The sequence below is a fragment of the Amblyraja radiata genome, chromosome 11 (genome assembly GCF_010909765.2).
Source record: "Amblyraja radiata isolate CabotCenter1 chromosome 11, sAmbRad1.1.pri, whole genome shotgun sequence".
NCBI classification, from domain to species: Eukaryota; Metazoa; Chordata; class Chondrichthyes; order Rajiformes; family Rajidae; genus Amblyraja; species Amblyraja radiata.
The window spans coordinates 56,747,721-56,759,865 of NC_045966.1; the positions used below are offsets into that span (position 1 = coordinate 56,747,721).

Here is a 12,145-nt window from a genome sequence, read left to right on the forward strand (position 1 = left end):
TTCATGTAAGGACCTTTCTTCAGACTCCAAAGAAGCGTCCCTACCCAAAACGTCAATTCCCTCCACAGATGCTGCCTGACCCACTGAGTTCCTCCAGCACTTTGTTTGTTGCTGAGGATTCTAACATCTGCAGTTGCTTGTGTCTCCAACAAAGTGGTCATCTGTTCTTTGTAGAAGATAATGTGCACAGCAAACTGCCAGCAATCGTTACTGCTGGAAGCTTGCTGTGTACAAAGTAAGTATCATAGTTGCCCAGTTTATAACAAATGCCCGTCTTTTGGCTGTAGAGCCCTTCAGGAAATCCTTTGGCTGTGAATGTGGCTTCACAAATTTAAGTCCTTTCATTGAAGATAGACACAAAATACTGGAGTAACTCAGCAGGACAGGAAGCATCTCTGGATAGAAGGAATGTGTGACGTTTCGGGTCGAGACCCTTCTTCAGACTGAGTGTCATGGGAAGGGGGGAGACATAGAGATATGGAAGGTGTGAAAACGAGAGATCAAAGGGGATGAAGCTCAAGGTAAATGTAGAATGGATCATTGTTAGTGGAGGGGAAGGTGCCAATCAGTAAAATGTAATCAGGTGAACAGAAAGATGGAGAACTAGGATGGGGAGGGATGGAGAGAGAGAGGGAGAGTGAGAGGGAGAGTAAGGGTTACTTGGTTAGAGAAGTCTCTGTAAGTCCTTTCATTGTTACATTAGGCATTCACTACACATCCCTTCCAACGGGGACTATAGGTCTTTAGGTCTACAGCCAATTATGGGACCGCGGCTCATTTTTCAACCAACTCCAATCTAACACCACCACCTCCCGCTATTCCAAAACATGCTTACATCGTCCGATCAGCAGAGAAGATTATTGGCTGCAACCTTCCCTCCATTGATGAACTGTACACTGCAAGGGCCAGGAAACGAGCGGGCAAGATCATCTCTGACTCCTCTCACCCTGGCCACAAACTCTTTGAATCACTTCCCTCTGGAAGGCGACTCCGGATTGTCAAAGCTGCCGCAGCCAGACATAAAAACAGTTTTTATCCATGAGTAGTTGCTCTACTCAACAGCCAAAAATCTGTAGCCTCCCTTTGATCTGGTATTTTGTTGGTTCACATGCTTGATCAATGGTGTTTTATCATTAATGTCTTATTATTATTATTAATGTTTAGTGTTTTCTGAGTCATTCGAAACTGTCACTGTATGTCATGTTGTTACTTGTGGGCGGAGCACAAAGGCAAATTCCTTGTATGTGAATACATGGCCAATAAACTTACTTACTTATTGTAAAAATCAAACAGTCTGGCAAAACAGATTCCAGGGTCACCGGAACTTTTAGATCTTACCAGGTCCCCAGAGCAGCACACACTGGCTTTCATAAGTCAAGCACATCCCATTGTAGCAATAGGCCTGACCTCCATCGCAGCTGACCCCATCCATCTGGTAAAAGTTGGCTGGACAAAACTCAGAGTTGCCGGAGCAGTGCTCGGGTAAGTCACAGGCTCCAGATGACTTCCTGCAGACCGTGCCAGGGCTCTTCAACTGGAGGAAGGGAAAATTCACCAGAACATAAGTATCAGCTATCTTGTTTCACTAATGGAAGTCAGTGATCGATTTTAACAAAAGGTACATAAAACATAGAATTTTTCAGGAACAGGAACAGGCCCTATTGTTCACAATGTCTGTGCCAAACATGGTGCCGATAAACTGAACTCCCCAGTCTGAAGAAGGGTCTCGACCCAAAACGTCACCCATTCCTTCGCTCCATAGATGCTGCCTCACCTACTGAGTTTCTCCAGCATTTTTGTCTACCTTCCTCTGCGTGCACATAATCTATCTCCCTTCATGCCCTCTATATCCAGGTGTCTATCTAAAAACCTCTTCAATATCACTCTTGTCTAGGTTTACACCACTTCAACTGGCAATACATTCCAGGCACCCACCACACTCTGTATAAAAACCTTTCCGCACAACCTCTTTAAATTTTCCTCTCAAATTTAAAGCAATGCCCTGAAGTCTTTGAATATCCACTCTTGGGACAAGTTCTAACTGTCTACACTAACTATGCCTCTCATAATTTGACATACTTCTATCAGGTCTTTCCCCAGCCTCAAACACACCAGAGAAAACTATTCATAGAAACATAGAAAATAGCTGCAGGAGTAGGCTGATCATCCAACTCAGTATCCTGTACCTGCTTTCTCTCCATACCCCTGATCCCTTTAGCCACAACTAACTCCCTCTTAAATATAGCCAATGAACTGGCCTCAACTACCTTCTGTGGCAGAGAATTCCACAGATTCACCACTCTCTGTGTAAAAATGATTTTCTCATCTCGGTCCTAAAAGACTTCCCTCTTATCCTTAAACTGTGACCCCTTGTTCTGGACTTCCCCAACATCGGGAATAATCTTCCTGCATCTAGCCTGTCCAACCCCTTAAGAATTTTGCAAGTTTCTAAAAGATCTCCCCCTCAATCTTCTAAATTCTAGCGAGTACAAGCCGAGTCTATCCAGTCTTTCCTCATATGAAAGTCCTACTGAAATTCAACTTCTTCTTATGGCTAATGGCCTCTAAACCAGGCAGCATTCTGGTAAACCTCTTCTGCACCCTCTCCAAAGCCTCCACATCCTTCCTGTAATGGGACGGGCAAAACTGCAGACAATATTCCAAATGTGGCCTAACCAAATTTTATAAAGCTGCAACATGACTTCCTCACTCTTAGACTCAATGCCCTGGCCAATGAAGGCATCTACAGTAGATTCATCTACATGCCTCTGCACGCTCTATTTTATGAGGTCCTTATTGAACAGTAGTGACGAACCTGGAGAAACATCACTTTCCGGGTCCCATTAGCGTATGGAAACCATCAGTAAGTTTTGGAAACTGTAGTTCAGTATTCAACCTGCCTATGTCAAAAAGGTTAAAATGTGAGGAAAATAACAGTTTTTTCTGCTCTTTGCATTACTTTAACATGTTAGAGACTGCTCACCTTTGTAACCATGCTAAATTATTGCATCCAGGAGTTTCCACTGACACAAGGAGCTACACTGACTCTCAGTCCCTCAATACAAGCACTGCAGATTCCTCTCCTCATCAAAATACTGTTCCGTTTTTATAGCAACCTTGCAAATGTCCGTCTAAAGGGAGTTGTTGGCTATTTGAACATATTAGAAGCGATTGAATTGACGAAAATGGTCTCTAACCTTGCAGTTATGACAGCAGACCCCATGAGCACATTCTGCATTAATCTTCAGAGTGCAGTTATTGGCATTACAACAAATGTTTGTGCATTCCTGAAAAATAAAAACAGGTCAAGGTAGGAAGAAAATCAGTAATAGTGCACACTTTGAACATATATTGCATACAAAAACCACAAAGATTAGAGAGATTTGTCATCAATCTTGAAATAATGACATGAAATTAACATTAAAAACATTAAAACATCTCCATATTCTCATCATAAATCAATGTCTACACTCCCTCAGTGGGGTCTCCATCTGCACCTCTGCCATTGTTCTCATTCACTCTCATTTTTCCAAGAATTTTTTTAAATGTTATTTTCATGAAATTATATGAAATTTGAGAAATATAAAAGTGGATAAGTCTCCAGGTCCGGACAGGATATTCCCATTGAGGGAAGTTAGTGTAGAAATAGCAGGGGCTATGACAGAAATATTTCAAATGTCATTAGAAACGGGAATAGTGCCGGAGGATTGGCGTACTGCGCATGTTGTTCCATTGTTTAAAAAGGGGTCTAAGAGTAAACCTAGCAATTATAGACCTGTTAGTTTGACGTCAGTGGAGGGCAAATTAATGGAAAGGATACTTAGAGATAATATATATAAGCATCTGGATAAACAGGGTCTGATTAGGAACAGTCAACATGGATTTGTGCCTGGAAGGTCATGTTTGACTAATCTTCTTGAATTTTTTTAAGAGGTTACTAGGGAAATTGACGAGGGTAAAGCAGTGGATGTTGTATATATGGACTTCAGTAAGGCCTTTGACAAGGTTCCTCATGGAAGGTTGGTTAAGAAGGTTCAATGGTTGGGTATTAATGGTGGAGTAGCAAGATGGATTCAACAGTGGCTGAATGGGAGATGCCAGAGAGTAATGGTGGATGGTTGTTTGTCAGGTTGGAGGCCAGTGACTAGTGGGGTGCCACAGGGATCTGTGTTGGGTCCACTGTTGTTTGTCATGTACATCAATGATCTGGATGATGGTGTGGTAAATTGGATTAGTAAGTATGCAGATGATACTAAGATAGGTGGGGTTGTGGATAATGAAGTAGATTTTCAAAGTCTACAGAGAGATTTATGCCAGTTGGAAGAGTGGACTGAAAGATGGCAGATGGAGTTTAATGCTGATAAGTGTGAGGTGCTACATCTTGGCAGGACAAATCAAAATAGGACGTACATGGTAAATGGTAGGGAATTGAAGAATGCAGGTGAACAGAGGGATCTGGGAATAACTGTGCACAGTTCCCTGAAAGTGGAATCTCCTGTAGATAGGGTGGTAAAGAAAGCTTTTGGTGTGCTGGCCTTTATAAATCAGAGCATTGAGTATAGAAGTTGGGATGTAATGTTAAAATTGTACAAGGCATTGGTGAGGCCAATTCTGGAGTGTGGGGTACAATTTTGGTCGCCTAATTATAGGAAGGATGTCAACAAAATAGAGAAAGTACAGAGGAGATTTACTAGAATGTTGCCTGGGTTTCAGCAACTAAGTTACAGAGAAAGGTTGAACAAGTTAGGGCTTTATTCTTTGGAACGCAGAAGGTTAAGGGGGGACTTGATAGAGGTCTTTAAAATGATGAGAGGGATAGACAGAGTTGACGTGGATAAGCTTTTCCCACTGAGAGTAGGGAAGATTCAAAGAAGGGGACATGACTTGAGAATTAAGGGACAGAAGTTTAGGGGTAACATGAGGGGGAACTTCTTTACTCAGAGAGTGGTGGCTGTGTGGAATGAGCTTCCAGTGAAGGTGATGGAGGCAGGTTCGTTTTTATCATTTAAAAATAAATTGGATAGTTATATGGACGGGAAAGGAATGGAGGGTTATGGTCTGAGCGCAGGTATATGGGACTAGGGGAGAATACGTGTTCGGCACGGACTAGAAGGATCGAGATGGCCTGTTTCCGTGCTGTAATTGTTATATGGTTATATGGTTATAAAGGTTAATTAATTGTTCTGCTTGATTTTACGGTGAAGGGGCTTTGTTGGAATGTGAACTTTTGTTTCACAGAGTTTGGGGTTTGATTATATTTTTTGATGAATTATGATTGAAGAGATGTGATTGATGAACAAGTTTAGAAAAAAATAAGATGATGTCAATGGCACAGAACCTCAAAGGCAGAATTCAGCTCCTTGTTACTGCTAAACACCATATTTAGTGTTTTTAACCAGTAATTATTTTTTTACCATGATAACAATGAAGATTCTAAAAGGATTTACAGGATGAATGCTGAAAGACAGGAGACTGCAGATGCTGGAGTCTTGAGTTAAAAAAAAGACGCTGGAGGAACTCAGCAGGTCCATTCAGGTTGGGAAGAGTCCAACAAGAAATGCCACCCATCCATTTCCCTCCACAGTTGCTGAATGCCAAGATGATGTTTCCCCTATTGCTGTACCTAGAACAGTTTCACAAAAAGAGGTCATCGATTTGAGACAGTAATGAGGAAGAATTTCTTCTCTTAAAAGGTTCAAAGGTCAGTTTATTGTCACATGTACCAATTAAGGTTCAGTGAAATTCAATTGCAAAGGTTATGACTCTGGGATGTTCTACCCCAGACAGGTGTGGATGTAAAGTCTTCGATATATTCAAGTCAAAACATGACAGATTGTTGAACTAAAATGCATAAGAACTGCACAGGATTCAGGGCAATATTGGATCAGCCACAATCTCACTGAATGGCACAGCAGACTGAAGGAGATAATCGGCTTATTCCTGCTCTGCTTTCTCCTGTTCTAATGCTCTATCAGCCATGGAGCCAACATCGTGGAGCTCTGGTGCGGAGAGCTTCCAACGCGGGCGGCGCTGAACAACATCGTATCACCCCGGCGAGCGGTCCTGGACATCGGGCCGCCCGTAGCTGCAACTGCGGAGGGCACGGGGAGGCCCTGACCACGGGGAACAGTGGAGGAAGAGACTGACTTTGGTGCCTTCCCACACAGTGGGGAACTTTGATTCTGCTGTGTGGGGATGTTTTATGTTAAATTCTATAGTGTGTGTGTTCTTTATACCCTTTCTGGCTTAATCCCTCCCTTCACCACCTCCAGTTTAAATTCCAGGTGGAATATTTTGGAGGACCCAAGAACCAAGAACCAAGAACCAAGAGCAAGGAGGCAAAAACTCCCCCCTATTTCCAACAAGTGAAAGAGAGCCAGCAGTCACGGTCACCAGCATTGATTTGTAAAATTTGAAGAAATATTGATGAAACCAACGTATCACTGGAGCATTATAAGAGGCACACATTTATCGGGAAAAAAAACTGTATTTAAATTGCATGAAAAAAAAGGAAAATAACTTCCATTTGCAGTGCTTCATTCAGAGCATAGAGATAACCTAATGTGCCATCATCAATTAAGTGTGGCCACTATTGCCACACAAATACACCATTTAATCTGTGCGCAGGAAAGTCACAGAGAGAGGTATTACTGGATAGTTCTCTTTTATTGACATTGGTGAAGAATAAACATTGATCAAAAAACCAGAGAGAAGACCTTGCTCTTTTCTCAGTAGTGCCATGGAGTCATTATTATTGCACTTAGTTGAACATTGATTTCTAAGGCTGCATTTTTGACTTTACAGTATTCCCTTGGTAGTGCATTAGCTTGGCAGCCTAGATTTTGTGTTCAAGTCTCTGCAATGGGACTTGAAAGCACAGTCTACTGGCTCGGCAGCACCTGAACATGTCAACAGAGAGTGGCAGGAAAGGTCGTAACCAGTTGCTCCTAACCCTTCAATGGGAATTATCCTTAGATTGTTTCCAATTTCAGATACGGTATCTGAATGTCTTCATCATATTCACATGTGCATCATGCAAAACTAACGGAGGTGAACTATGGCTGGAATTCCTCTGCTCTCCTGTTGCAAGTCTGGAAGAAATCCCACACATTCCTTGGAGGAGCCATTTCCCTGAGCTCTCAGTTCTTCCCCTACCAAAGCTACGGCAATTCAAGTTAAAAAGCCTTGCTGAATGCACACCCACCTTAAGGGTGTCAGTTAACGTGTTGGCTCTCAGTAAACCCAGAATTGTTTCAAGAAGGAATTGAGAGAAAATTTGGTTATATAAATTTCAACCCCAAATAATTTAGCTCATTAAACAGAGGGCCACCACTTGTCTACCATTCTCCTCTCCAGAAGAGGACAGACAACATAACACAACCAAGTTCAATCAACACAGAAGGTGCATAATCCTCTTGCAAATTGCCCCCAGGATTCTGAATCAAAAAACATGAATAGATTTTAGAAAGTAAGTCAAAGGATATTCATCTGAAATATGATGCTGCCTTTTGTTATTACCATTTGCTTCCTGCTACAAATGATGTGGCCAGCACTTCACAGCTGTACCTGAAAACCTAACCGCCTGCAAATGGGCATTTCTTACAATGCAGAATATTGTGGAGAAATGCGGATGTAGTCCAGTCAAATCACATAGCCCCACCCCCCCACCCCCACTCATTAACTCTATCTCAACATTATGCTGTCTTGGGAAAGCAGCCAACTTAATCAAAGATCAATTGCACCCAGGGGTCATTACCTTTTCTCCCTTCTCCCAATTGGGCAGAAGATACAAAAGCTTAAAAGTACGTGGTCCTCTCATAAATTAAGGGTGAAGTCCCAATCTACCAACCTATCTCATTGCACCTTTGCACTTTTCTTTAATCTGCACTTTCTCTGTAGCTGTAACACTATACTACATTTTGCACTCTTTTATAATGGCTGTCGAACTAGAAACTGAGAAGTAAAATAGATTAGAGATTAATCCTTTATAATTCATTCCAGTGCATTAATGACTTCAGTATGCTCTTGGATTGGAAACATCACCAATTTGACAATAATAATCCACAAATATAAATGAACACTACCCAAAATACAGAGGTCTGGATTTTGTAGGATGATAACAGGAAAACACAATATTATTATCCCAACAACTGGCAGCAATGTTGAGATATGCAAGTTAGATGTGCTGACAACAATTCACCACTAGGCAGCAGGATGTTTCCAAATGTTGGATTCTGCACAGAGCTCAACATGACAGAAGGATATGGAACAAAATCCTTTCAATGTTTCTCAGATTTTCTTTAGACAAAGAAGGAGGCTATTCAGTTAATCAAATGTGTGCCAGGTCCTCATGTAATTTCCACAACGCCATTTCCACTCCATTCCTGGTAACATCTCTAATGCTCGCATCAACTCCACCACAATAGACACAAAATGCTGGAGTAACTCAGCAGGACAGGCAGCATCTGTGGATAGATGGAATGGGTGACGTTTCGAGTTGAGGTGCTTCGACCCGATAAGTCACCCATTCCTTCTATCCAGAGATGCTGCCTGTCCCGCTGAGTTACTCCAGCATCCTGTGTCTTTCTTTGGTGTAAACCAACATCTGCAGTTCATTCCGACACAACTCTACCACGATTCTCCTAACACCCGACACCACAGTTGCCCAGCACTTCAACTACCCCTCCCATCTGAATCTGACCTTTCTGTCCTGGGCCTCCTCCATTGCTGGAGTGAGGCCCAGTGTAAATTGGAGGAACAACACATCATATTTCGCTTGGGTAGTTTACACCCCAGCGGTATGAACATCGACTTCTCTAATTTCAGGCAGTCCTTGCTTTCTCTCTCCTTCCCCTCCCCCTTCCCAGCTCTCCCAGTAACCTACTGTCTACGCCTCTACTTTTCTTTTTCCCGCCCTCCCCCTCGGCTGAATAAGGGTCTTGACCCAAAACGTCGCCTACTCTTTTTCTCCATAGATGCTGCCTCACTCGCTGAGCTTCTCCAGCATTTTTTGTCTACCCACAATAGAGATAATTTGTTGCACCAATTTACATGAATTTGGAGTGTGGAAGAAAACTGGATCACCCAGGGGAAATCCCAGGCAGTCACAGGGAGAACTGAAAACTCCACACAGAGAGCACCAAATGTCAGGATTGAAATTTAGTTACTGAGGCTTAGGCACTATCACTGCAACACTCATTTGGACTGAAATATCCTGTGCCGTTAACATAAATCAAGTGGCATTCTTGATTTGAACAAAAGAAAGCAGCTGTGAAAACCTTCCAACAGGTCTAATAATTTGAAAAAAGTTTCCGATAAATTTAATAGTTTAAAAATTCTATCTAAAATCTTTCCAATAATTGTTCCTTTATTAATTGTCTAAGTGATTAAAAGTCGTCTTGAAAGTGTTTAATGGTCATAGTCATACAGCGTGGAAACAGGTCCTTTGGCCCAACTTGCCCATTCCGGCCAACATGTCCCGTCAACTCTAGTCGCACATGCCTGTGTTTGGCCCATATCCTTCTAAACTTGTCCTATCCATGTCCTATATATGTTTCTTAAGCATAGCAATAGTACCTGCCTCAACTACCTCTTCCGGAAGCTCGTTCCATACACCTGCCACCCTATGTGTGAAAAAGTTACCCCTCAGGTTCCCAATAAATATTTGCCCCCCTCACCTTATTCCTATGTGCAGTGGTTCCCGATTCTCCTACTCTGGGCAAGAGACTGCTTCTACTCTATCTATTCCTCTCATGATTTTGTACACCTCTATAAGTCACCCCTCATCTTCCTGCACTTTAAGGAATAAAGTCCTAGCCTGATCAACCTCCCCTATAGCTCAGATCCTCAGTCTGAAGAAGGGTCTCGACCCGAAACGTCACTTATTCCTTCGCTCCATAGATGCTGCCTCACCCGCTGAGTTTCTCCAGAATTTTTGCCACTATCAATTTACTTGAGTAATATTTCACAAGTGAAAATGAAATCATGTCCAACCTATTTTGGTAATGTTGGTTGATGACAAATATCAGACAGGGAGAATTCTCCTGCTCATTGTCAGCACATTGCTTTCACTTGTGTTTTATATCCACTAGTTTAACGCCTTATCTGGAAGGCAGTACCTCTGCAAGTGTTGCACTTTTCCAATGCTTGACCAAGTATCAGCCTATATTTCTGTGACACAGTCTCTGACTGGAAGAATTGAGGATTGACCTTCTGACAAACAGCTTGCACTGCTTGTTAACACGGGGGAGCAGCGGTAGAGTTTCTGCCTTACAGCGCCCAAGACCCAGGTTCGATCCTAATTACGGGAGCTTGTCTGTACGGAGTTTGCATGTTCGCTCCGTGACCTGCATGGGTTTTCTCTGTGATATCCAGTTTTCTCACACATTCCAAAGACATACAGGTTTGCAGGTTAATTGGGTTTCAGCAACTAAGTTACAGGGAAAGGTTGAACAAGTTAGGTCTTTATTCTTTGGAGCGCAGAAGGTTAAGGGGGGACTTGATAGAGGTCTTTAAAATGATGAGAGGGATAGACAGAGTTGATGTGGATAAGCTTTTCCCATTGAGAGTAGGGAAGATTCAAACAAGAGGACATGACTTGAGAATTAAGGGACAGAAGTTTAGGAGTAACATGAGGGGGAACTTCTTTACTCAGAGAGTGGTGGCTGTGTGGAATGAGCTTTCAGTGGAAGTGGTGGAGGCAGGTTCGATTTTATCATTTAAAAATAAATTGGATAGGTATATGGATGGGAAAGGAATGGAGCGTTATGGTCTGAGTGCAGGTAGATGGGACTAGGGGAAAATAAGTGTTCGGCACGGACTTGAAGGGCCGAGATGGCCTGGTTCCGTGCTGTAATTGTTATACGGTTATATGGTTATATGGTATATAAATTGTAAAATTGTCCCAAGTGTGTGTAAGGTTGTGTTAATGTGCGGGGATCGCTGGTCGGTGCGGACGGTTTCCTCGCTGTATCTCTAAACTAAAAAAAATAGAAAGCCAAATTAACTGAGGAGGAACATAGAGGAAGTTGAAGAAACCTCTGCCTGGCTGACTTACCTCCACTTCCCCACAGTCACACTGCTCGCCTTGCTCCACATAGCCATTCCCGCATCTTCGTCCTCCATACAATGTGTTTGCATCAGGCATGTTGAACAGACACATCCCTCCACCTTTGTGCAGATACTTCTGAAGCTCCTTTTCATTGCACTTGTTAAAAACTTTGGGAAATGGGGCACTAAAGAGCAAATGTTGGAAACAAACAGTCACACTTGGTTTGTGCGGCATTATTCAGAATAAAGGCAAAAACACGAAACACTCCTGTGCAAGGCACAAGGAATCATTTTGTGAATAAAATGCAATTGCGTTTCCTGTAGTGATCCTCAAGGATAATGGGTTCAATTGCTCTCTTAAGGCACAATTGCTGCCAATTTACGATCAACAAACTATTAGTATCATTCAAAGTCCTGACCAGAATCTATGCACATTTTTAAAATATACTGAATGCAAGATTCCCACACTAGCCAGCACTGGTTTACCACAGCCCTTAATGACTTCTATTACATGAGAACTCTGATTTGTCCAGGAGGGCCTGACTCAATCAATGTTGCTCCACATTTCTGGCAGGAAGCTGTAAGCACAGACTAAACTCCAGACACAAACTTACCCCGTTAAACATATATTTCGTCTGCTTGAGAAAGCCCCCGGAGTCAACCAAAACAAAACTGGGTAAATAGTGATTATGACCAAACTAGCAGCAATGAAATCTGGGAATGGTGAGGACATGGGTATTCCAATATGCGTGGGATATAAATGTACAACTCACCTTTGGATGTCTCTTGTCCTAAGTTCTTTAGAACTAACATGGTGCAAGGACAGGCGCAATGTGTAGGAACAGCACCTATATTTCACTTGGGCAGCTTACGACCCAGTGGTAGGAAATATTGATTTCTCTAACTTTGTGACCCTTGCTTCTCCTCTCTCCCTGTCCCTCCCCCACCCAAGTCTTTGTACTAGTTTAAAGTCGTGTTGTTGAGTCTCATTGTCTGTAACTCATTTTCACCTAGCCCACAGCTAACAATAACCTGTTTCCTTTCTCATCGTTACTTCTTTGCATATCTTTCATTCATTTGTTCTATATCTCTCGTT

The 12,145-nt window shown here is 42.4% G+C and overlaps 1 protein-coding gene across 2 annotated transcripts in view; it reads right to left on the reverse strand.

Annotated features, from left to right (window-relative positions):
• adam19 (ADAM metallopeptidase domain 19) overlaps window positions 1-12,145 on the reverse strand; it is a 157,962-nt gene that overhangs the window by 28,329 nt on the left and 117,488 nt on the right. For both annotated transcript variants that reach the window (XM_033029967.1, XM_033029968.1), the window contains 3 exons: window positions 11,057-11,234; window positions 3,198-3,287; window positions 1,339-1,534 (listed from right to left, as the gene is read on the reverse strand). In XM_033029967.1, the coding sequence (XP_032885858.1) occupies window positions 1,339-1,534; window positions 3,198-3,287; window positions 11,057-11,234 (464 nt within the window). The remainder of the gene's footprint in view (window positions 1-1,338; window positions 1,535-3,197; window positions 3,288-11,056; window positions 11,235-12,145) is intronic.